This window comes from Rhinatrema bivittatum, chromosome 11, assembly GCF_901001135.1.
Source record: "Rhinatrema bivittatum chromosome 11, aRhiBiv1.1, whole genome shotgun sequence".
NCBI lineage: Eukaryota > Metazoa > Chordata > Amphibia > Gymnophiona > Rhinatrematidae > Rhinatrema > Rhinatrema bivittatum.
The window spans coordinates 22,991,175-23,016,872 of NC_042625.1; the positions used below are offsets into that span (position 1 = coordinate 22,991,175).

A 25,698-nucleotide genomic window follows, 5' to 3' on the forward strand; every position below is an offset into this window, starting at 1 on the left:
CCCAGCATCCTGTTTCCAACAGTGGCTTAAGCGAACGAGCCAGTCCACTACCAGTTGTACTAGATCCGCAAACCATGGATGTCATGGCCACTCCGGCGCTACCAGGATCACTTGTCTCTGATTCTGCTCAATGCAACGTAGCACCCAACCTACAAGCGGCCATAGGCTCCTCTCTGGCCATGGCTGAACTAGGGTGTCTATCCCTGCAGAGCCGAATTCCCTCCAGCAACTGAAAAACTTGGTTGCCTTGGCATTCTTCTTTGTTGCCATGAGATCAAATTGGGGTTCACCCCACCTGCGCTGAAGGAGCGCAAAGGCCTCCACCAACAACTCCCATTCCCCTGAATCTAGCTGTTGCCTGTTGAGATAGTCCACCTGTACATTGTCTACGCCTGCTACGTGAGCCACTGCTAGAGCCGCTAGATGAAGCTCCACCCAGGTGAAGAACGCCTGAACCTCCTGAGCCACCAAACAACTCTTCGTTCCGCCCTGCCAATATAAGCCACTGCTATTGCATTGTCCGAGAACACATGAACTGCCTGGCCCTGAATCCGAGGGAGAAAAAACAACAATGCCCTCCAAACCACTCTTGTCTCCAGATGGTTGATGGACCAGGATGCTTCCACCAGGGTCCACTGACCTTGGGCCGCCAATCCTTGACACACTGTTCCCCTGCTGAGACTGGCATTCGTGGTCACCACCCAGTCCAGAACCTCCAGATCCACTCCCATCTCTAAATTGGACCGTGATAGCCACCATGAGAGACTGGATCTGGTCTCCTCCTGCATCAGATTCCAATAGGATAGGAGAGCTTTCTGTAAGGGACACGTGCGCAAAAGTCCATGGTACCAGATCTAGTGTAGAAGCCATGGACCCTAATAAATAATCCTAGACCTTGGGAACTGGCAGGTCCCTCAGACGAACCACTTGTGATTGCAACTTGAGAATCCTCTCTGGGGTGAGGAACACCTTGCCCACCCAGGGTGTTGAATCTCACAACCAGGTAGTCCAAGGACTGAGACGGGACCAGCTGACTCTCTGACTGGTTTATCACCCAGCCCAGGGACTCCAGGCACTCAGTCACTCGCCGAATGGAGGCAACCCACTCTGCTTCCGACTTTGCTCGAATAAGCAAATCGAGATAAGGATGAACCAGCTTCCCCTCTCGAGGGCCACCGCCACTACTACCCATCATCTTCGTGAACGATCTCGGCGCCGTTGCCAAGCCAAAAGGCAGGACCTGAAACTGAAAACGCTCTCCTAGCACAGTGAATTGCAGAAATCTCTGATGATCCGCCCTGATGGGAATATAGAGATAAGCCTCCATCAGATCGAGAGAAGGCAAGAACTCCCCTTTGCACACCGCCGCAATCCCTGTCCGCAATGTTTCCATTCGAAAACGTGGAACCCACAATGTCACATTGATCCTTTGCAGATCCAGAATGAGCCGAAACGAGCCTTCCTTCTTGGGAACCATGAAGTACACAGAATACCTTCCCTGACAGTGTTCTTCGAGTGGTACCGGGAGGGCGGCTTCCAATCGCTGCAGGCGTAGCAGAGTGTCCCACAGCACTGCTTGCTTGGTGGGCAAAGTGCAACAGGACACTATGAAGGCCTCCTTGAAAGGGGGAGGGGGGGCGAGAAAATACTAACGCGTAGCCATTTATCACTTCCAGCACCCACTGGTCCGAGGTAATTCTGGTCCACTCCTCGTAAAACCAGGACAACCTTCCTCCGACGGCCACAAGGGAGGAGTGGACCAGTCCACCTTCATTGGGCAGGCTTGGCACCTCCGGACCCCTGTCCAGAACCCTCTCTGAGCACTCTGCGGGTCACTCGAAAGGACTGCTGCCGTCCTGAACCCTGTTTCTGTGCAGAACTGGACAAACTTCTGCTGGCATGAAATCTCATCTTATGGAAGCAAGAATGAGACAGAAAGGTCTTTTTAGTGCCCTTCTTATCCTCAGGCAACCTATTCCCCTTAGAGTCTGCCAGATGCTTCATCAGCTTCTCCAGGTCCTCACCGAACAACTGCCCCTTAAGAGGGAGATTAGCAAGTTGCACCTTCGACCAAACATCCGCCGACCAATTGTGTAGCCACAGAAGCCTTTGCGCAGCCACCACAGACACTTCCTAGCTGAAGTGCGAAACAAATCAGAGGGCATCCGCCACATAAGCTACACCTGCTTCCAGGCAAGCATCCTGGCCAGCAGCCCCTGGGGTACCTCCGGCAGACTCCTGCACCCAGTACAAATAAGCACTCTGCATAAGGCTGGCACAGACTGTAGCTCTCAGGCTTAAAGCAGAAACCTCGAACAGCCTCTTCAACAGGATCTCCAGCTTCTGTCCTTCAAAGCCGCTGATCCTGCCACCAGAACGGTCATCTTTTTTGTCACCACCGATACTGCTGCATACACCTTAGGCAGATTCCACATCTCTAAGATGCTCTCAGGCATGGGTTATAACCTGGCCACCTTCAATCCAGCTTCCAGGGACTCCCACCCCCGGTCAATTTCATCATCTGCTTCAGCAAGGGGAATGCCCTCCGTGGTCCCCACAAATCCTCCAACACCAGGTTTCCCCCTCCGTGTCTGAGTACTCCTGCATCACCTTAATCAGCAGTTCCTCCAGGACCAGAGGGATGAGTGGTCGCAATTCCTCCTTGCGAAATAACCTAACCACCCTAGGATCATCGCCTTCCATCAATGGGACCTGCTTCTGCTATATTCACTGCACTTGGCACTGAAGAGTTAACCTTCGATTTGGAAGCAGAAATTCTGGAGTTTTTTTTCTTGTGTTGTCCCTTATGTCTGCCACACCTGGGTGATTCAGCAGCTAGTCTGGCCAGCTCTGCAGAATCATCTTCATTTTACCTGTCTTTATTGCTGTGACCCAGACGGCTCTAGTCACCATTATCTCCAACTTATGCATAGTAACACTCTTTGTTTTGGCGATCAACAACGTTTGGAGTTGTAGAAACAACCTCCTCTGTGTGTAAAGAATCCGTGGATGCTGTGCATAGGAAATGGGGAGTAGAGAGAATCTACAACGCTGATATATAGTGACCAGATTTAGGGGCCTATGACAGCAAGGCTCTAAGAGGAGCCGTGGCGCAGGAACAACAGGGCTGAGTTTGGGATAGAAATTAGGGTCCCACTGCTGGTTGCAAGTGAGCTGGAAGGATATAGGAGGAGGAAACTGCTGCCACCCCCACCCCCTACTGAGCATGCATTTTGTACCCTTTAAAAGTATTTTCTTAAATAAACTGAAGGACAAGAACATTTACAAACATACTTTATTGTACAGAAGTCAGAGTGGAGAGCTTCCATCAGAACGTGAATGTGTTCACTACTGAACCACAGTGAAAGATTGTCATAGCAACCACTGGAGGTTTCTACACATGGGTTTAGTTTTAGGCTATATTTATACACAGCACATTTTAATAGCATGAGCAGGTTTACCCTTTGCCATCACTGATTTTTATTCATGAAGACCATGCTTATGTCACATACAGCATTTGTTACACTGAAATATTTTCCCAAATTGACTTTACTATAAAACTGAATGTAGAAATCAGGAATAAGACGACAGTGGTAACTCCTGTGTTTTCTTATGCTTACTAGCAACACGGTGCAGGATATTTTAATAAACCCGGGCTGCTGACTGCAGGAAGGAAGTTAGTCATACATGAGCACAGTGCAGTTGCCAGACTATTTTCAGCGTGATGAAATCTCATTGCATGATCTCACATTCTTTACAGAGGAAGCACTACCCAAGTACAATCTATGTGCCCCTTTCTTACTTTTTACATTTTAGTCTTCTCCATTTGTTCTATCCTACTTTATTCCTTCTCCGTTGAAACTTTGCAACAAAGGTATCCATTCCCAGATATGGGGAGAGCAGCTGGCAGCTGTGTATGCTTCCATGCTGCACCTGTCTCAGGATGAGGAGGAGCAGCACAGCTGCACCCGCTGTTCCCAAGCTGCTTAATGGTGGGGAGGGCCCAGTCAGAGCTTTTTAACAACTTAAAACCGCAGCATCTCCTCTGCCATTAGACTCAAGCACAAAAGAGGCAAAGTAAGCAATTTTATTTAAAGGCCAATTGAATATATAAAAAAATGTTAGTTGTACTAGCCCATGGGTTGGAGTATATGCTGTAATGATTCACAGACAGCTGAGGGACTACGTGTTCTAAGCCCCAGAAAGCATGTTACTACAGTACATACATACGCATTGCTGAGTGTGCATGCAAATCACCTCAAGGTGGGAGGAATTAAATGGTAAACATGATCTGGCCATGTAAAGGGTGAATTCACCAAACCATGATCTTCAGGTCTAAAAAATAGATGTCACATTTTTATAAAAGGAAAAATCATAGTTGCTGTTTATGACTTAAGTGAATTAAATTACTTATGGAAAAACTAACATTCTAAGAGAACAAGTAAAAAAAAACAACACACACCATACTACATTTTAAAATAAATATAACTCTCAGTAAATAATCAGGGAACCATGGTCAATGCCGGTTAAATTCTACCTTCCTGTTCATAGCGCAGATCAGTCCAGACAAGCGAATAAGAACTTTCCAGGCACTGCTACATAACCAAGAGTGCCACCCGCAGGCCCTCCGTATTTCTCTGTCTCCAGCAGATGGCAGAAGGGCAATCCTGTAGCCTGGAGTTTTGAACTTAGAATTTTTAAAACATTTTTTGTATTTATTTATTTTTTTTTAAGCTGGTGGCTCATTGAGGGGTTAGGTTCATTCATGGGCCATCCCTCGGCCAGAGCAGGGCAAGCGGAGGGTTGGTTAGCCCTGATGTGGTTCAGTTCTCTTCTTCCAGAAAGAGGGAAAGGCAAGGGGTCCTGGTTCCATTTCTCCCTGTGGGTCCTCCTCACCCTCAGCCATTAGCACCAAGAAGCAGGGAATGATTCATTTTCTTTTTTCTGCCTTCCCTTGTGTGTGTGTTTTGTTTTTTTTTGAGTGCCGTTATTTAAAAAAAAAAGTAAATAGCTGAGGAGTGCGACAGCAGAGCTAATTGTGTACTGGGAGGCCACAGTCAGGCGAGTAGGGATGCAAGTGATTCAGCTATGGTGCTGGGGCATCATCTGAGATTTTTATTGCGCCAGCAGGGGATTCATTAGCAGCAGGAGGCAATTTTATTTTTTTTTTTAACCACTGACCGAGGCTTCATGGCGTCTGCTGCTGAGTGCAAGAAACTGTCAGGGCTGCAACCCAAGGCAATCGCACCTCAATGCAGCCTTGTTTTGCCCAGATTGTGCCACTGGAGGGACAGGGACCTCCGCCGGGGTCACAGATGGCAGTCGCTCCATCTCCCCAGGCTCGGTGCAGGAGATGGGTGGGGTGGGACTGAGGAGGCAGCAGCCATCTTGACCACATGGCACAGGACTCTTCCCCCCCCCCCCCCCCTTTCTGGTAGATCAGCACCCTGTGTAAGACAAGAAAGGGAGGGAATGATGAAGTAATGCTGGATCTGGAGTCCAGTGATACCAAGGACTGCACTGTGGATTTTGTCCTGCTCCTCCATAAAGCCTATTTAGCTAAGAAGAAAGTAGGAGCTAAGCACTCTGCACCTCAGAAGACCCAACACTAACAGCTAGGCAGGCAGGGTCAGGGGCATTTTTTCTGCTTCTGGGCCATCCCTCAGGTGACGAGGATGGCATTTTGGGCAAAGCAGAAGGGCTGCAGGGAGGTCTGGGGGTTGATCCGGACAAGAATCCTGTGGATACGTTAGCGGATATTATGCATGATGCTGAGGACGTCCTGCTCATGGAGGGGGATGATTCTAGGGTGGTGAGATTGTTCCAGAAGGAGAAATTGCGGCTACTAATTCCCCAGGTGTTGGAATAGTTGGGGATTAAGGTCACACAAAGATTGAGAATGAGGGAATGAACCCTGTCTTGGATAGACCTCAGGGGCCACCTAAGGCTTTTCCTTTACCAAAGAAAGTGAAGAAGTTGGTCAACCACGAGTGGGAATCTCTCAACAATGGGTCTTAAGGTAGGCAGGGCTATAGTCAAGTTATATCCCTTGCTGGAACAGACTTTGGCGTTTTGGAAGCTTCCTAAAGGTAGATGTGGCAATGTCAGTGGTGACCAAGAATACGACCATCCCAGTGGCAGGATCGGCCACTCTGAAGGATAGCCAGGATCAGAAGTTGTTCTGTGGAAGAGATTGTTGGAGGTCTCAGCTTTAAGCCTTCGTGCGGCAGTCTGCGAGAACTTGATGCAGAAAACCTGCTTGTGCCGGGTGCAGGAGGCTCAGGAGGACGAGTTGGGGACGGCAAATGAGGCCACATAGGCTGCCCGCTTGGAAGGAGGAAGCGTGGCCTAAGAGGCAAATACCCTATATAACATGGTCCAGACTTCCGCCAGGAATATGGTTTCTGCAGGGGCAGTACAGAGGTTCCTGTGGTTACAAAATTGGTTGGTGGATGTGTGGTCTAGAGCACAGCTGGGTAACCTTTTTAAAGGAAAACTGTTGTTTGGAGAAGATCTAGAACAGATGATGAAGCAGTTGGGGGGGGGGGTCAAAAGGAAAAGTTGCCTGAAGATAGGGACGATCGGAAAGACGACGTTCCACCACACGCTCATTTTCAAGACGCAAGGAGGTTTAGCTCGAACAGGAGTTCTACACCTACAGCACAGAAGCAAGGCTTGGGAAGGCAGTAGTCCTTTTAGGGGCTGCAGGAGGTAAGGTTAGCCAACAAAGGCAGGCTGGTCTGCTCCTCAGAAGCTTGAGGGAGACTATCCCTGTTTTATGAGGTGTCAACCAGGATCACGTCAGACCAATGGGCTCTGGAGGTGATGAGAGGGTTGCGCCTTTTCACACCCGATCAGAGACGTCTGTTGTCTCCTGTTGTGCTTCCCGCATCAAATGAGAGGCAGTGCAGGACACGTTATAGTGCTGCAGTACCTGAATGCGATCGTTCCGGTTCCCCCTCAGGAACAGGGATTAGGGTTCCCAAGAAAGAGGAGACGTTTTGACCCATACTCTATATACAGATCAATGTGGTGCTATGGGTGCTGCGTTTTCCAATGGAAACTCTCTGGACGGTAATAGCGGTGGTTTGCAAGGGAGACTTTCTGGCATCAGTGGATTTCAGAGGCCTATCTACACATTCACATAAGACCGTACTATCAGAAATTGCTGAGGTTCATGGTGCTAGAGGGTCATTTTCAGTTTCAGGCCCTTCCCCTCGGGTTAGTGACAGCACCATGTACTTTCACAAAAGTGATGGTGGTAGTGGCGGCAGCACTCAGGAGGGAAGGAATCTTGGTGCACCGGTACCTGGATGATTGGCTCATCAGCATGCAGTCAGAATTGGAGTGTTGTTCAGTTCGATGTGTCATGCAGCTGCTGCGGTCATTAGGCTGGGTGGTGAACCTGGGGAAGAGTCACTTGGAACCATCCCAGTTGTTAGAGTATCTGGGGGCTCGATTAGATACCTGTGTTGGGAAAGTCTTTCTTACCATCAAGAGGGTGATCAATTTGCAGGCTCAGGTGGTTTGACTTCTGTGGCTTTCAGTTCCCAGAGTCTGGGACTATTTGCAGGTCTTGGGTCCATGGTGTCTACACTGGAGTTGGTTCCATGGGCATTTGCTCACATATGAACTCTCCAGTTGGAATCACTTTCAGAAGAATTTCATCTTCCTTTGTCACTTCAGCAGGATGCCAGATCAAGTCTCTCGTGGTGGGTGTTTCGTCTCAATTTGGAAAAAGGGGTGGATCTGGAGGTTCTGGACGAGGCAGTGGTGACCACAGATGCCAGCCTCAGAGGTTTGGGGGGGGGGCAGTATGTCAAGGACAGACGACCCAAGGGCAGGGGTCGCCAATGGAAGCATCTTGATCAATTAACTGGTTGGAAACTAGGGCGGTTCACAAAGCTTCTCTCGCCTTTCTTCTGCTCATTCAGGGATGAACAGTACGAGTGTTCTCGGACAACGCAACGATGGTGGAGTGATGTATATCAATTGTCAAAGCAGAATGAAGAGTTGGCTGGTGGCTCAGGAGTTGTTTATTTGGGTGGAGATGCATCTAGCAGGAGTAGCATCATCTCACATGGGCTGAATGGACAATGTGCAGACGGACTATCCTAGCAGATAGCAGCTGGATCCGGGAGAGAAGAAGGAGTTGTTGGCAGAGGCCTTTGCCCTTATACAAGTCAGATGGGGAAGGCCTCAGTTGGAACTCATGGCGGTTCAAGAGAATGCAAAGGCGGATTGATTTTATAGTCACCGGAGGTCGGCTCCAAGGGAAAATCAACATCCTGGTTCAACCATGGCCTACTAAGCTTCTGCTCTATATGTTTCCCCCATGGCCTCTCATACGGCAGGTATTGCATCACATTGACCATCCGGGCAGGGTGATCCTCATGGCACCAGAGTGGCCACATCGGCCATGGTTTGCAGATCTGGTTCATCTTCCTATGGACTGTCCCATTCGCTTAGCCCAACAGGCCGTGCAGATACGACAGGGGCCCATCTTTTCAAAGCAGGCGGATTGCTTTTGTCTAGTGGCTTGGCTTTTGAAAGTCAATGGTTGCGCTTGAAATGGTACTCTGAGCCAGTGACTAAGACTTTGCTTCAGGTGAGGAGGCCTTCCACGTCTTTGGCTTATATCAGAGTTTGGAGAGTGTTTGAGTTGTGGTGTTTGGAGAACGGGCTATAGCCACTGCATGTAGATGTTCCTCAGGTCTTAGCCTTTTTGCAAAGTGGTTTAGCAAAGGGGCTGGACTATAATTCCCTCCGAGTACAAGTGGCAGTCTTAGGTTGTCTTCTAGATAAGCCACAGGGGCAGCTGTTGACGTCTCATCTGGATGTCATGCGTTTTCTGAAGGGGGCGAAGCATTTGCATCCACCGATCTGGAGGATGTGTCCAGCATAGAATCTTAACCTGGTCCTTTGACCTCTTTGTGGTCTTCCATTTGAACTAATTAGAAGGGCTTCTTTGAAGGATCTCACCCTGAAGATCATTTTCTTGGTAGCCATTTGCTCGGCTAGGAGAATTTCAGTGCTTCAAGCTCCAAGACCCCTTTCTATGCATTTTAGAAGATGGTGTATCGTTACGTATGGTCCCCTTCCTTCTTGCCATATGTTTCCTCTTTTTATCTCAACCAGACAGTGGAGCTGCCGGTTTTCCCGCATTTGATGCCCGATATGCCACTTGCGAAGGAGCTTCACCTATTCAATGTTCGGCAGATTCTCTTGCAATACTTTAAGGTGATGAATGCCTTTCAGAGATCAGATCATCTCTTTGTCCTGTTCAATGGCATGAAGAAGGGAAATAAAGCTTCCAAGGGCACGACTGCATGATGGTTAAGAGAGGCGATAATTTCAGCCTATATCTGTAAGGGTCAATCGGTTCCAGAGGGGTTGTGGGCACATTCTACTAGGGTGCAGGAAACCTCCTGGGCGGAGTGTCAACTGATTTCTCTGCAGAAGATTTTTCAGTGGCGACAGTCTTCACGTCACACTTTTACCAAACATTACCATCTGGATATGCATGTGTCAGAAGAGTCTGCATTTGGGGAAGTGTTTTGCGTGCAGGTCTTTCAAGTATAGAAGGGGTTGGGTACATCCCACTTGTCTGGACTGATCTGGGGTATGAATAGGAAAGGAAAAGTGGTTCTTACCTGCTAGTTTTCATTCCTGGAATACCACAGATCAGGCCAGAAGCCCATCCCCTTTGATTTTTTCGAAAGACCTTCCTTGCTTCTGGATGTTGCTACGACAGTTTTTAGTCATATGCAGATTTTCAAAGACTGTACATAGGTTATAGGTCAGGGTTGCTAATTATAATGACCCTTGTTATGAAACAGGGGGCCCTAGTTTTAGGAGGCTCCAATTTTGAGTCTCTGCTCACCCAAAATTATTTGGGTTTTTTGGATTGGACATCTTGTCTTGGCTACAGGTCAATACTGAAGAAGTGCAGGTGGCACTCTCAATTAAGTAGCAGTGCCTGAAAAATGTTTTTATTCTCTGCCTTCATCTGCTGGTAGGGATGCAAAACCCACTTATCTGGACTGATCTAATTTCTGTTCCTGGAATACCACAGAAGTAAGAACCAAATTTTCCTAATAGTTAGCAAAAAAACAGTTCTGAGGTTTTATATATAAAATACAAGCAAATATCATAAAACTCCAAGGTAACAAATTAAATATACTCTACATGTCCGAGAACATGATCTCAACCCAATTCTTGTACATACAGCATAGCAGTTTTAAGCCCTCAAGGCCACATGCACTAAGCTTCTTCCTTCACAGACACAAAATAGGAAAAGCCCTTTAATAGTGTGTTATCAACCCGATCCTTCCTAGTCAGTCAGTTTGGTTTTCTGGATATCTGAAATGAATATGCATGAGCTACATTTACACACTGTGAAATACACTGCCTCAATTATATCCCCTGCAAATTCATTGTGGATATCCTGAGACCCTACCTTGGCTAGGGGTACTCAAGGTTGAAGAGCTTTAGTATATCTGGCTCTCATTGCTAACCTCTGCAAAGTCTGCTACACTCTGGCAAGTCTGCTCAAACATTTCCGTGGGAAGTAAAGGCTTACATTATTGCAGAAGATTAAAAAAAAAAACAAAAACAAAAAACAAAAAAAAAAAAACCCCACACACCACCTCTTAATGAATCATAGGCCCCGATTATTTTTTGGCACAAAACAGAAGAAAATCGTTTTTATAAAAATCAGCCGCGTGTATCACATTGTGTTAACAATGAAACTCTTTAGTGGCAAAGGGCCAAAAAGTCTTGTTACAAAATGGTGGAACAGAATGGAATCCATCCTTGGAATACTTTGGCTACTTGCTGACCCACAGAACTCTACACGCATGCTGCAGTGCACAAAGCCTGTGGCTCCAGAAAAAAAAAAAAAAAAAAGAGGATTCAAGGAAGACGAGAAAGATATCAAAACAGATAAAGATGCAGGACTTTTCATTTCATGTTTTTGCATTTTCTAGCAGCAATATTCCCCTTAGAAGAAAGCATCTCTTGCTGTGTCTCAGCCTCCCTGCACTTCCAGCCACCTATCATGAATTGCCCCGCAGATCCCAGCTGCCGCAGGGAATTCTGCTCATGCACGCTGTTCCATAATGCTCAGTCTGCCTACGAAGCTACGGTAGCACTGTTTCACACCAATGCAAGCACTACAGCAGCGTGCATTTAAAAAAAACCCCAAAAAAACATGCTAGAGGGCCGGTTTACCAAGCTCTTTCCTATCTGCACATAATGGAGGGAAAAAAAAAAACCAAACTAGAATGAAAGGGGGCCCCCAGGTAAGGTGTTACATATGTGAATTCATACATACAGGATCTTCTACAAACTGTTCCCGAAGTGAAATCATTGCTATAATCAGACCTAGATGAGATTCTGCTTACATACTGCATTTTAATATTATGACGGTGAACCTTAAGAGCAACAGCAGGAACTCTTCTGCAGCTGAAACGGATGACCAGGTTTGCGCTTCGTGATGCGAGGGACGATGACTGCCCTCCTTCCCCATCCAGAATACAGATGCGCATCCTTAAAGCATCACTTCAACACACCTGAACTCTCCGCTATGTCGCTGTTCCTACTAAAGACAAAGGATTATGCACCAACACTGCTGCTCTCCCCAACATCAGGTGATGAAAGCAGAGGTTAAAAAATAAAAATAAAGCTGTTGTACCATTTTCCTTCAAGTTTAGAGAAGTCTATCCAATGGTTTCTAAAGAAAAATTACTTTGTACAGATATTTCTTGTGTTCACGTTTCTTGCTCATCTGCGCGGTCTTGAAAATATTCATCAAAATTCGAAGGATTGTCTGGATTAGATTCCTGACATGAAAACATAAGACAATACAGTGAAGGCTGGCTTCATTTGGCTTTTGTGTATTCAACAAGACAAGTAACTATTATTTCCTGATATGTTATTTCCAAAAGTACACTTTCAGTCTACTCGTTCAAAAGTGTTTTCATTTTATTATAAAAACTGTTCAAGTTTCTTTGTTTTTTTGTAAGCTCATGGAGACCTAGTGCAACTAATCCCATCACTATCCCAGCCAGGTGCCACAGCACTGTCAGCTTCCATGCAGGCCAGAGGCCAGATACAAATCACTTCTACAGCACAGCAGGCATCACCGCCAGCCTGCAAGTCCCCAGATCCCACCCCCCTCCCAGCTTCTCAGCCTCACGTCTGCTAACAGAATACCATCACCCAAGTCTCCATCCCATAAATTCACGATGGCAGGAGCCAAACAGAGCTCCCTAAAGAGCTTTGCTAACTCAGTCCAATGACTTAGTACAGCCACAAATGGGAGATATATATAGGCACCTTCATTTTCAGTTTTCCCAGGAATAAACACAGGGGAAAAAAAAAAAAAAGTCAGTGGAAAAAAGAACTTTTCCCCAGTTTTTGTTTATTACAACAAACACTGATAAACTCCTGGGAAACATAAAATAAAAACTGAACACGAAGGTCCCTAGAGAGATCCTGGCAGCTTCTGAGGAGCTCTGAGAAGTCCTGGGCAGCAGACATAATTTACCTTTGGCTCTTTGAACTCCAAATCTTCTCCGTATTGGATGGCAAAGTCAATGTGCTGCAGTACGATGTTCATACATTCCTCGTCGCATTGGTCAAAGGGTAAAAAGTGAACCATGCTGTAGTCGTCAATCTAGGAGAGGAGAGATTTTAATGGCCACTCTCGCCATCTTTCTGAATTCTGCCACAAGCAGCACCATGCATGGACTGTGCGCCTCTGGCCTCAGTCCAGCAGAAGCTTCTATCACTGTTCCACCACGACTCCTGCATAATCCCCACACGGCCTTAACACCAGTCTTTAAAAGTCAATCATTTCCATTTATCATACTGTGAACATTACTGTTGCTTTAGGTGATGTTCAACTAATGCACATAACTAAATAGCCATATGTCAGGAAATACTTTATTGCATTTACAAGATCTCAGAGTTTCGGCTAATGGAAATCATTTATTTGTGATTCTTCATAAGCTAGACAATCATCACCGCAAGTGGATCATATACCCATGATACTTTCTAATCATAGGTCTTTTAATCAAATTTTTTAAAATTTTCTTTTTTCAATTATAGATTTTTTTTTCTTTTTATAAGTCCACTATCTTTAGAAAATACTTTCTTGTATTTATGATTCCAAAAGGAAAAAAACGAGTTATCTTGGTTGTACTGTAGACCCCGATTCATAGTACCGCTCTAGATGTTTATTTTACGATGTCCTGCCTTTGCCCGACACGGCTCGTGTTTCGAAGAGAATCTACCACCTCAGGGGCGCATCCTCAGTAGGGATGTGCAATCGTTTTTCCCGAATTAGGCAATGTCAATGAAATTGCCTAATTTGGAATGGTTCAGGAGAACCGAAAAATGATTTTTTTCCGAAATTTCGGAAAAAATTCATTTTTGAGTTAGCGCGCGCTAACTCCCAATACTGCGCATTAACCCGAAAATCAGTGCCCCCGAAAAACAAACCCCTGAACCACGGGAAAAACGAAATTCATGCGGGGGGGTGGGGGGGGGGGGAAGCCAGACACAAAATCTTTACCCAAAGCACATCTCTAATCGTCAGCAAGTCACATACACTAGGACAGAATGATTGCAGTTAAACGTACTTATGAAAAAGAAATAACTGTTCAGCCTTAAACTTTAATGGCATTCGCTGAAAAGTAATTTCTGTTGAACAGACTTAAAGCAGGATAAAAGCTGAACCTTGATAACATACGTGTCCAGAAGAAAGAGCATTCCCATGTATAAACTCAAAATAAAATGGTACGTTCGGCGTCTTTCCTGTGAGCTCCGCCATTTTGTTGTGCCTATTTGAAGCCTCTGTTTGAATAGAAACAGACCAATCAAAAGCTGTGTAATTTGGAGTCAGCCAATCAATGAACTATGTAGCTTAGAGGCGGGACATCCGTTCAATATTGTCATTCATACCTCTGGGTAAACTAGACGAAAGCTGGAATATCCAGCGTTCTTTATAAAAGTTTATTCATGTCACCTCCTCAGTCTGAAAGGAGTGACTCCATCAATGTATGGTCCAATGTAACCGTGCAAACGTGTGTTTGTTGTAAACAAATGTTTGACTATTGGCGCTTCCAGCTTACTCGTGGTTCAATCTACTATGATGCTCAAGAAGGCGAACTCTGACAGGTCTCGACCTCTGACCTACGTAAATTTGCAGACAGTGCATTGTAAAATGTAAATGACATTTTGAGAATTACAATTTGTGTTGAATCATTTGGTATAGAGTGTCTGAGCGAGGGGTCCTGCCAAGAGATACCCTCCAGAATGGGACTGCATGTATCGCATGCCCCACATGAAGTATGCCCTGTTATAGTGAGTGAACCAAATGCATCTGTTTCTGTGGGTAAAGCTGTGCGGATGATGCAATTGCAAATACTAGGATGTAGGTCGGACATTGAGACCTGTCAAAGTTCACCTTCATGAGCATTGTAGTAGATTGAACACAAGTAAGCTGGAAGCGCCAATAGTCAAACATAGTTTACAACAAACACACGTTTGCATGGTTACGTTGGACCATACTTGATGGAGTCACTCCTTCAGATTGAGGAGGTGACATTAAAACTTCATTAAATTATAAAGAACGCTGGATATTCCAGCTTTCGTCTAGTTTTCCCCGAGGTATGAATGACAATACTGAATGGATGCCCCGCCTCTAAGCTACATAGTTCATTGATTGGCTGACTCTAAATTACACAGCTTTTGATTGTTTGTTTCTATTCAAATAGGGGCTTCAAATAGCAAATCAAAATGGCGGAACTCACAGGAAAGACGCCGAACGTACCATTTTATTTTGAGTTTATACATGGGAATGCTCTTTATTCTGGACACGTATGTTATCAAGGTTCAGCTTTTATCCTGCTTTAAGTCTGTTCAACAGAAATTACTTTTCAGCGAATGCCATTAAAGTTTAAGGCTGAACAGTTATTTCTTTTTCATAAGTACGTTTAACTGCAATCATTCTGTCCCAGTGTATGTGACTTGCTGACGATGCACCCCTGAGGAAGAAGATTCTCTTCGAAACACGAGCCGTGTCGGGCAAAGGCAGGACATCTTAAAATAAACATTTAGAGCGATACAATGAATCTGGGTCTACAGTTCAACCAAGATAACTCGTTTTTTCCTTTTGGAATCATAAATACAAGAAAGCATTTTCTAAAGATAGTGGACTTCTAAAAAGAAAAAAAAATCTATATTGAAAAAAGAAAAAGTTTAAAAAAAAATTAGAAAGTATACGATCCACTTGCAGTGATGTTTGTCTAGCTTTTGAAGAATCACAAATAAGTGATTTCCATTACCCGAAACCCTATGAGGTCTTGGAAATGCAATAAAGAAGTTCCTGACATGGCTATTTAGTTATTTACAGTTTATGACTGCCGTATTCTATTCAGTTACCTATTTTTTTTGTCAACTAATGCATATGACATAACATGTAATACATCTTCAATATCTAAAATTCATGAACTCATCCTCAACACATCTAAACCTCATTCACTCTTCTTTCCAAAACAGTACACAGTAAACATCCCAAAAATATCTGGATTTGGGATTTTACACAAATAATCTTGATCATTAAAATTAGAATGTATTTCTTCTGCACTTTACATGCTTCCTTTCATAAACTAAGTAGCAGGGGGAGCCAAATACCTTTTATGGGTGGGAATGGGCCAAGCAAACCAAGTTGTGCCACCTTTCCTCCTCCCCCCTTGCTCATCAGCAGTAAGTGGAGGAGCGGTGATGCCTCAGGCCATGTCTTCGTTTTCCTCCTCTGCCACCTGGCCTATCTGCTGCTTTGAACTGCACGGCTGCACAATCCCATGAGGTTCAAAGCAGAAGTCAGGCCCAGAATTGCAGGAGACGGCTAATGAACTGCCAAGCCATCCTGGATCTCTCACAGCAATCTGTGGGAAGGGACAGATTTTGCTATGGCCCATCCCATTCCTACACATATGGCACGTGAGTATTATCCCATCTTATATGCAAGTACATAGGGACAGTAACTTTCAAACTGGCACATGGGTGCATCGGTGCATGCCCAGCTACGCAGCTATTTTACCACTTGTACATACACGTGCCCAATTTTAAGCGGGTGCATGCCTATACGCGTAAATCCCACTTCTACCGCGCAAGTCGGGGAACTTTAAAAGGGGCGTGCCTCCGCGCCATTTCCAGTTTCACCAGATTGTCCACCAAGTTACCCAGTTAAAAGCTAGGTCTTCCAAATCCCTCCTGGTTTGACTGTCTACATTCCCCCCAGTTACCCCCATACTCTCTAAACCTCTGGGAGAAATGGCTATTTTTTTTTTTTTTTTTTATAAAACTTACAATTTGTCCCTAGCAAAAAGTAAACTTACACAGCAGGGGATCTGGGTGTGTGCCCAGGCACGTGGGTATTTGCGCACATCTGTTGGCTATGCCCCAAAACCCCATGTCCTGTCCAGACCACACCCTCACCCTACCCCTTTTGAAAACTTGAAATGTGCACACAGGAGATATGCACTCATCTGGGTGGCTTTTAAAATTTGGCGGTGGTGCATGAGCCCGACTTGTGCACTTATTTCCCAATTTTGGTGCACGCCAGGCTTTTAAAATTCACCTCTAACAGGCCGATGCTATACCATGTGCTCGGCCTAGCGCACAGGCTAACGAGCTCTTGGACGCATGTTTTGGACGAGCTAGGCTAACACCAGATGCAATAAGGGGATTAGTGCATCCAAAATAGTGCATAGCTAATAGTGCTCATCAAATGGAAATGCATGTAGATGAGGCTATCAGCTATTACCCAGATGCAAAAAAAAAAAAATAAAATCACCAGCCCCAAGGCTGGCATTGAGTCTTTACATTCTCCGAGCCGTCAAAGACTCCACAGAAATCCCAAAATACTGCTTTCCTGTGGTTCCTCCTACCTAGTATTGTCCTGATACTAACTAGGAGAAACCACAGGAAGCAGCATGGAGGAAAAAAAAACAACCTTGCCAGCGGCCAGGTTAGGGACGCCCATTAATTGAGCATCTGATTTCCTAACCTGTGGCTGTGAGTGGGTTAGGAAAATGGACATTGAGTGTCCGTTTTCCTAACCAGTACACAGCTACTTCTCCTGAGTGCTAGGGACGCACAATTTCTCCCTAGCACGTCCTCTATCACAATCCCTCATTTAAATAATGCATCACGCCTCCAGGAGAGTTGGCTGGACTCGCATTAGGAGAGCAGGCACTCAATCATGAGCGCCCATTTTACACGAGCTGATATTGCATCGGCCTGTAAGAGTTTAACTGTGACTTTGTTAATCAGTTTATTTCTAACATATAGTAGCAACATCTATCTAGTTTAAAAAAAAAAAAAATCACATATTTGCATGTGGCTATGACCTTACCAGTCCACAGATGGCTTCAGTCAGCTTTTTGAATTTTTTGCTTTTTAGTACACTTGAAGAGTCCTCAATCAGAGAATACATGTCTGGGTCCAGATACCTGGAAAAAAAAAAAATAATAAATTCAGGCCTGGTCCATTCAATCCTTATCCTAACTGCTAATCTCACCCATGTTCATTCCATAAGTTTAAAAGGTGGTTAGAAAGGGAGACAAAGCGGTGACACAAGGCCCCAAATTATCTGTCTTTTCACTTAGGGCTTATGGGGAATGCTGCCCACGGATTGCGCTCTAAAAGCCTAAGAAACAGCTCTCCAGCCTGAGGGCAAAGATTCCATAAATAAGTCTGTGGCACACCTACTGCGGAATAAATGACAGGCTAGATGTGACCGGAGCTAACATGGCTCACGGCTGTACGTCACCGATCTGGCGGTTATTCTAGGAACAAACTCCGATGACCACAGCAACACCTGTTCCACTCTGCAGCAATACTTATCGCCTGGCAACTTGGGTTTTTTCCGTAGTGGAGGTCATCAGAAATTTATATAAAAGCCAAATGGTCAGAAAGGAAGTTTAGGAGTCCAAAGGCATCAAAAACAGGTAATCATACTAATTCTCCTCACAGGCAATGATTTCAACAGGATTTCAAAAATGCACCAACCTGCCAGGGGAGTCAGTGGGAGTAAGAACACTACTGAAATTCAAGAAAGCACGAGATAAAAGACAGAAGATGCCTAGCTGTGAGGAGGTAAAGAAAGTGAGATATGGGCTCTGCTGTACTGCAGCAGGAAGGGAAATGGACAGACTAGATAGATATTATGGTCCTTATCTACAGTCATCTCAGATTCACTATGTATTTTGCCTTGCTGTGTCCTCCCTAACATGGGCAGACAAAGCACACCTGTTACTTCCGTGTGCACGTGACTTTCGATAAACCATGGCTAATTAGCTTCGCATCTGAAGTTCCATACCAAACGAGCTCATTTGTAGCTCATTTTCTCAGTCATGTCCTGAGATCATGTTGACAGATTAGTGCCACCAGGTCACCAGCTTTGGACTCAAATCTCTGATTATTTTCATTAACACCCTGGGGAGAATTCCCAAAAATAATGCTAGTGAATTGTAAGTACAGGCACAGACCATGTTCCAGAACTTACTTCTCAATTTCTTTTCTCGCTTTCTTACTCAGTAAATCCATCTTTGTCATTATATTAACCTGTGGAATCTCCAAGGATACCATAGCACTGAGGGCTGCCATGACACCAGAGATAAACTAAAGGAAAAAAGGACAAACATAATAGATCTACATGAGATAAACGGCAATAGATCCACATAAATGATAAAATCTTATAAAAAAAAATTGCAAAGCTAAATAAGCTAATTTGCTACAACTGGGAACCTCAGGATTTTAAATCTATAGCCTTCCAGCTTTCACCCAAGGACACTTGCGCAGAGTTAAAAAGCACAGCTTGTCTGCCTGAGCTAACAGAATAGAACCTGATCTACTTTAGCCAAGCTGCCCATCTCTCTGCTGTTATCACACTACCTTTCACTTACTAGAGTAATAAGAACCTAAGTAGTGCCATGCTGGGTCAGACCAAGGGTCCATCAAGCCCAGCATCTTGTCTCCAACAGTGGCCAGTCCGGGTCACTTGGATGTACCTAGCAGATTCATTCCATGTTGCTCATCCCCATTATTAAGAAACAGCAAACTTCACGTCTGCCTGCCTAATAACTTAATGATCTGCCCTCCAGAATTAAATCTGTTTTAAGCTCAGCTACACTACTAGCCTTAACCACACTGTCTTGCAACAAATTCCACAATTCTTACAAAAGTTAACTAAAATGTTAACTAGTAATATACTGTACCTTAAAAGATTCCACCATGAACTGAGAATCAACCAGGAAAACTCCACAGACACGAAACTCCCACTGCTGCAGTTGCTCCACAAGTTGCTTCATCACTGGCAGGTGAGTGTAGAGTTCAATCTGGCCTAGAACACAGATTGTTACATTTACTTTCCCAGCCCTCATCAGTCAAAAGTTCTGTCTCAAAGCCAAGTTTATAAAACAATGCAGCACACTGTACAGAGTATTGGCCACTGAGCAGATATCACAGCTTGGCTGCTCAGCCAGGCCCTTCCCCTAGACTCCCCTCTCTCCCCATCGCCGGTTTGTAAAAATGCATTCCTTCTCTAAGGTTCATCTTTACTATTAAGTTGTTCTCTCCCCTCTGTTCTTAATTTACCCTGCATCATTCTTGTGATCATTGAATTTCGTATCCTTTATAAATGCATTTTGTTCTCACCTCTTACATGATCTGCCTTGTGCCTTACCTTAAGAAACGGCAAAATATAAGCCAAACAGTTTGCCATGACCAAAGCATAACATTAGCCCTGCTGATGGGGCGAGCAGTGTAAAGTGAAGTGAGAACGAAGCAGGGGTTGCCACCATAAGCTGAGGACTTGAGGAAGGAAGCGGCAGCAGCACCACACTGGCATGTCTGCTCACAGGCCATGCCTCCCAAAAGAAGCTGGCTGATTGCTTCTTTTGCAATACCAATGGCATTAAAATCTATTTTGAAAGGAATCATATCCAAATAGAAACTAAAGATTTGCTTCATGGGGGAACAATATTTATCTTATGAGATGCTAAACAGGACACTAACTTCAACCACTCACAAGTGCCCCAAAACATTCACCTTTTACCTATTTCCATATAGGTTAATGAGGTTTTGGGTTTATTTGTAAATACTGATTTAATATTGAGGTGCATTTTTTTTAATGCAAAATGTTAATGTAACAGGAGTAAGCAGCAGAAAAAGACATCTCTTTCCACTTAGTACATGCATTCACAAAGCAAAGCATCTGACATCTCATTCTCTGATCAACCTTATTGCACTGCACTAAAGGCAAGGATATTTTCCCCGAGATATATTCCTAGATTAACTTTACTCAACAGTGCTGCAGAAAGAAGGTGCACGCGCACCTTAAAGCTGCCTTTTTAAGCTTACGCATCTATCACCTGTTGCAGTAGACCGTTACATTATTTAGAAGTCGGATATTTACCTGGACAATCAAAAAGTATGTAATCATCCTCCACATGCCCCAGGCAATTCTCCAGCCAGTCAAAGTTGTTGGCAAAATATTCCATGCAAAAGACGAGCCCCCCGTTTGGTCCAAATCTTAAAGTGTCATCTTCCATCACATCATCAACCTCGATCAGCTCTCGGATATCTAGAAAGGAAGAAGGATCTGACCTTCAAGCAGCAGTACTAATTAAACAAATATACCTGCCTGGAGTTTGTAGCCTTTTACAGCTGTTCATCGAACATCTTTGGTGAATTTCAGTAAGGGAAATTCCAGGATCATAACTGGCCTTCACACAAAGTTGGAAGTTGAAAGTTTTGTGCCTTTCAGATGGCCAGACCATCACATAATCACCCGTCAGATGTGCCAAGAATGACTAATAAACCTAAGGGTTGGGGGTTATTAAAAAAAAAAGTGTTTCACTGCTGTCCAGCACCTGGTCTGCTCAGCTCCCGAGACAGATGGACAAGATGCCCATATCAAAAATGCCGCGTGCTTTTCACATTTTAGAACCAAGATAAAAAATAAATACTCTCATTTGCAGTTCAATCTAAATTCTTGCAAGTCTTGTTTTGATTACATTGAATTGCTGCAAAAATATTGGTGGCAAATGTTTTTGAAAGCTCAGCAACTCCCCCCCGCCCCCCTCTCAGCGCCAGCCTTGTCAGAACTCCAAGCAGCGGAGCACAGCACATGAATACCGCCTGAATTAGGGAAGATTTTTAAACAACGAGAGCGCACCTAAAGTGCCAAAACAGAAAATATATTTCAGGACACCAAAAGAGGATACACTTGGGAATAAGACCGCAAGAGAAGGCAACAGACACATTGCACAAAACGTTAATCTGCATAGTGCTGCTGCTTCAAACAAGTTCTAAGTCCACTTGCTGGGCAAGAGAAACAATTTTACAAGAATATTAAATCCAGGTTTCAAGTGTCATCAACCAAAAGCTTCTCTGATGCATTGCTTATGGGACTGTAAAGTTCTTCAATCCTTCTGGCAAGAGCTGCACAAGTATGTTTTGTTTATTCTGTGGTGTTTGGCATAATAGGTGATATTCTGTGGTGTTTGGCATAATAGGTGATATTACTAATAACAAGGTTAAGAAAGCCAAGAAATTGTTTCTAATTAAAAGTTGCCTCAATGCCTACAAACTGATTTTGGTGAGATGGATGAGTGACTTGGGGCCAGCATTAGAGGGCTGGAGAGTTTCTGTGCTTGATCTATACCTGTTGGAGAAGGAATCAAAGACCATCTCTGGCAGGAAGAACATATCATTTCATCAGAGATGGTCAAACGTTTTGAAGTCTATACCAGAAGAGTTACAGCAGAAAATTAAACTGCCCAGCATAGCGGAGACATGAACGGTACAATGGCTGCTCCATCTCCAGACGTCTGTGAATATAAACGATTGGACAGTAATTGCCCTCTCCAGGAATACAGTCCCAGAACTGCTTAATTGTATTAGGTATAGTAATACCAGCTTAACTCCAAAAACAGAGGTGAAGATAGTATCTAGTATAAGCAATTGTACAACGAGAATCATTGTGTTAAGTGTCTAGTGAGATGAAGGGGGTAGGAAGAGTGGGACAGAGGGGGGATTAAGGGCCAGGAGCCTTAACTTGTTGTACTAATTGTTGACATCGAACGTTTAAGGTTGTGTATATATACTTATGTTGCATTGTCTTTCCAGTTTGTCTCCTGCCAAAACACAATAAAAATCATATATAATAAAAAAAAAAAAAATACAGGTTTTAGGAAGCCCTTAACATTTGACTTTTTTTGCAGTCAACTTTAATATTTACTTAAAAGCGTTTGTATATCACTTTCTCCATAGTTGTTCGATGTGGTTTACAAATAAAAGAACATGCATAATTCTTTTAAGTAAAAACAAAATAAGTAACATACATAATAGTAAGCATTAAATAAAATGAAGTAAAACAAAACTGCAGCTGAATTATAACTAACAAAAAGAAACACCACAGTATTTTCCTAGCACTGTTCCTTTATTGCAGGGGTGGCCAACTCCAGTCCGAGAGCCACAAACAGGCCAGGTTTTCAGGATCTCCACAATGAATATGCAGGAGAAATTTGCATGGCCTGTTTGGGGCTCTAAGGACAGGAGTTGGCTACCCCTGCTTTATTACATTTCATTCTTTTGACTTAGCAGTGCTCTCCTCCTCCTCTGGGTTTCCAGCTCAACCAAAACCAGCCTCTGCTGAGCCTTCATTCACTATTATCCAGGGAATTTCCCTCCTGACTTAGCCCTCTTTGCAGCAGCAGGCCTTAGCCTGGGAACTTGCACCAGGGCTCCTCACTAGGGTCTGCCAGTGCTGCCTACACGGCATCCTTAGTCCGGGCCAACCCAGAAACTGAACTGCATCTCAGGGTTGCAATGCTCCTAGCATGTTCTAAAACATGTGACTAAACTGTTCTTTTGCTGTTCCCAAATACTGAGTTTTATTTTTATTTACTGATTTTATTTATCATCATTTGGTGATGCCATCACAACGGTTTACAACAGTAAAAAATACAATAAAGTAAAATCGCAACACAAAATACATTAAAAATTCTTAGCATAAAAACTACATAGTAAGATCAACATTACATTAAAATAATATAACAAAACTGCAATGTCATTTTTAGTGTAAAAATAAAACTTAAAATATATATGTAAAAACATGAAGTTTAGTGTGTTTCATTAGTTTCAATAAATGCCTTTGTAAAGAGCCAGGTTTTAATCTCTTTCTTAAATGTTTTTAAGTTTTGTAATAGGCTTAAATCTGTGGGTAATGAATTCCAGATCTTTGGAGTAGCAAGTGATATTGCGCGTTCTCTTACTTGCGTAAGCTGTGCCGATCGTACCGATGGAATAGAAAGGAGGCCTTTATTTGCTGAATGGAGGTTTCTTTGCGGTACATGTATTTTAATTGCCGTGTTAAGCCAATCCATGTGCTCTCCATACATGATTTTATGGATAATTGTTAATATTTTATACTCTATTCTATATTGTATTGGTAGCCAATGAAGGGAAATCAGAACTGTGGTAATATGTTCTTGTTTCTTGGTACCAGTTAAGATTCTGGCTACTGCATTTTGTAGTATTTGAAGTGGTCGAATCATTGATGATGGTAATCCAAGTAAAAGAGAGTTACAGTAGTCAATATTGGAAAAGATGAGTAATTGTAATAACGTTCTAAAGTCGGTAGGATTAAGGAAAGGCTTTAGCCTCCTTAAGGTTAATAACTTGTAGTAACCACCTTTGATTTTTTTTGCAATGTGGGTCTTAAAACAACTCACTATCTATCATAATTCCTAAATCTCTAACATATGGTATAGAATGGATTTCAGTTTTGCGATCTTCCATTTTCAGCAGTGGTAGAGGAGATGTTGGTGATTTTCTATTTAGAATTATAATTTCCGTTTTGGTTGTATTTAGTATGAGTTTGATATGAGTTAGCAGTTGTTTAATGATAGATAGAAACATGGCAGGTTTATTGTTTCAATCGAGTCAGTAATGGGTATCAAGATTTGAATAATCATCTTCATATATGTAGTGTGAAAGTCTGAGCCCAGTAAATAAATGACAAAGGAGAAACATGTATATATTGAAGAGGGTGGCAGACAGAGACGAATCTTGGAGAACACCAGTTGTAAATTGAAATTTTCTTGAGTGCACTTGATTTTTACTTGAAAATTGCGGTTTCACAGATAAGAGGAAAAACATTGTAATGTTTTGTCTGTAAGCCCAATTTCTGTAAGTCGTAACAGGATAGAGTAACAGTATCAAAAGCTGCGGGGATATCTAGTAACACTAATTGTATGGTGTCATGTAATGTGATAAGTAAAGATTCCGTGTTATAGTGCTTCCTGAATCCAAACTGGGATGGGAATATGTTATTTCTTTCAAGGTGTTCTGTCAACTGGATTTATACAGATTTTTCAAGGAGTTTTGCTAATATTTTGTCAAATATTAATGCAGTTAACAGCACATCCATGAGAACTCACCTGCCATGACAGAGTACTCAAAGTGTTCAGCTGCAGGGTCCAGATTAACAACCTGAATGAGACGGTTCAAGGTTTCGCAGTGTTGCACCATGGTGGAACAGTAGGTGCTCTAGCATTTAAAACAGAAAACCCACCAGTTATATCCTCAGCCGCAACAAATAACTGGGTAGCACTAACTGGAAATAAGAATTCTAAGGGAAATCCTATTTCCTCTGTGATTTAGTACAACATTCAGCTGAGAAAGTAAACTTTACTTTATTAAAAATTTATATTCTGCTCATATCTCATTGTTCAAGGCAGATTACATCTAATACACATGTACAGAATTATAAACTAAGGCTAGTCAGTGGTCTTTGTTCTAAAGAAGGCTAGAGGAAAGGCAAGATTTGAGAAAGACATTTAAATATCTCGTTTCTATGCAGAGGAGACTAGACGCTTTCATCGGAAAAGGAGGCTCTATGATGAATCGGGAGTAATCTTTTCAGAGAAGGACAAAAACTATCTGAATTCAAGAAAGCATGGAATAAACACGGGGGGGGGGGGCCTCTCCACGGAAGTAAGGGGAATTATAATGCTGAATTAATTAGACAAATGGGCAGACTGCATGGGCGAAGAGGACTTTTTCTGCCGTCGTGTTTCTATATTTCTAAGGAGGGTTTGAAACTGCAGTCTCGAAAGCTGTTACCGATATTATACTCCTTTCTACTGTTAACAATCAGCTCTACCCAAATCTTTGCAGAGTTGTCCTTTAACTACATAATGATCTCCTCCTGGGCTCACAAGGGATCCTCTATTTCTTTTCGAATTTCAGCAACCCCCTAGCCACACGCTGAGCACTTCCCGCAAACCTGCCAGTGAGGAAGCGCCCGGACCCCCACAAGGGCTATAACTACTTATCCACCCCCAGCTTACCCTCGGGAGGGGATAAAATAATAACTCCCCGCCGGCGTCACGTACAATCCCCCGGGCGGCGTATCACAGCGAGCACGGCCTCCTCTCACCTTGCCACTGCCCGCCGGGCCCATCACCAGCTGTGCGTACCGCGGCATCTCCCGTACTAGAGAGCCTCAGACCGCAGCCCACGTGGGCTCTCCCTAGCACTTCCGGCATCGAGAAGCTCGCGCGCCTCCTTAGGGGCCGCGAGAGAGCTCAAAACGCGCAGCATGAAGGCTCGGCG

At 43.9% G+C, this 25,698-nt stretch overlaps 1 protein-coding gene across 2 annotated transcripts; it reads right to left on the bottom strand.

Moving 5' to 3' along the window:
* Positions 1 to 3,277: 3,277 nt before the first annotated feature.
* GPN3 (GPN-loop GTPase 3) lies at positions 3,278 to 25,698 on the bottom strand. 2 transcript variants are annotated; one of them, XM_029620013.1, is made up of 8 exons: positions 25,523 to 25,698; positions 24,522 to 24,630; positions 20,492 to 20,659; positions 19,293 to 19,417; positions 18,581 to 18,696; positions 17,429 to 17,525; positions 12,551 to 12,679; positions 3,278 to 11,843 (listed from the first exon to the last, which is right to left on the bottom strand). In XM_029620013.1, the coding sequence occupies exons 1-8, from the start codon at positions 25,568 to 25,570 to the stop codon at positions 11,772 to 11,774; spliced, it is 864 nt and encodes a 287-aa protein (XP_029475873.1). In that variant the 5' UTR covers positions 25,571 to 25,698; the 3' UTR covers positions 3,278 to 11,771. The 2 variants fall into 2 exon arrangements, with proteins under 2 accessions (XP_029475873.1, XP_029475874.1); XM_029620014.1 differs by lacking the exon at positions 25,523 to 25,698 and adding an exon at positions 25,434 to 25,506.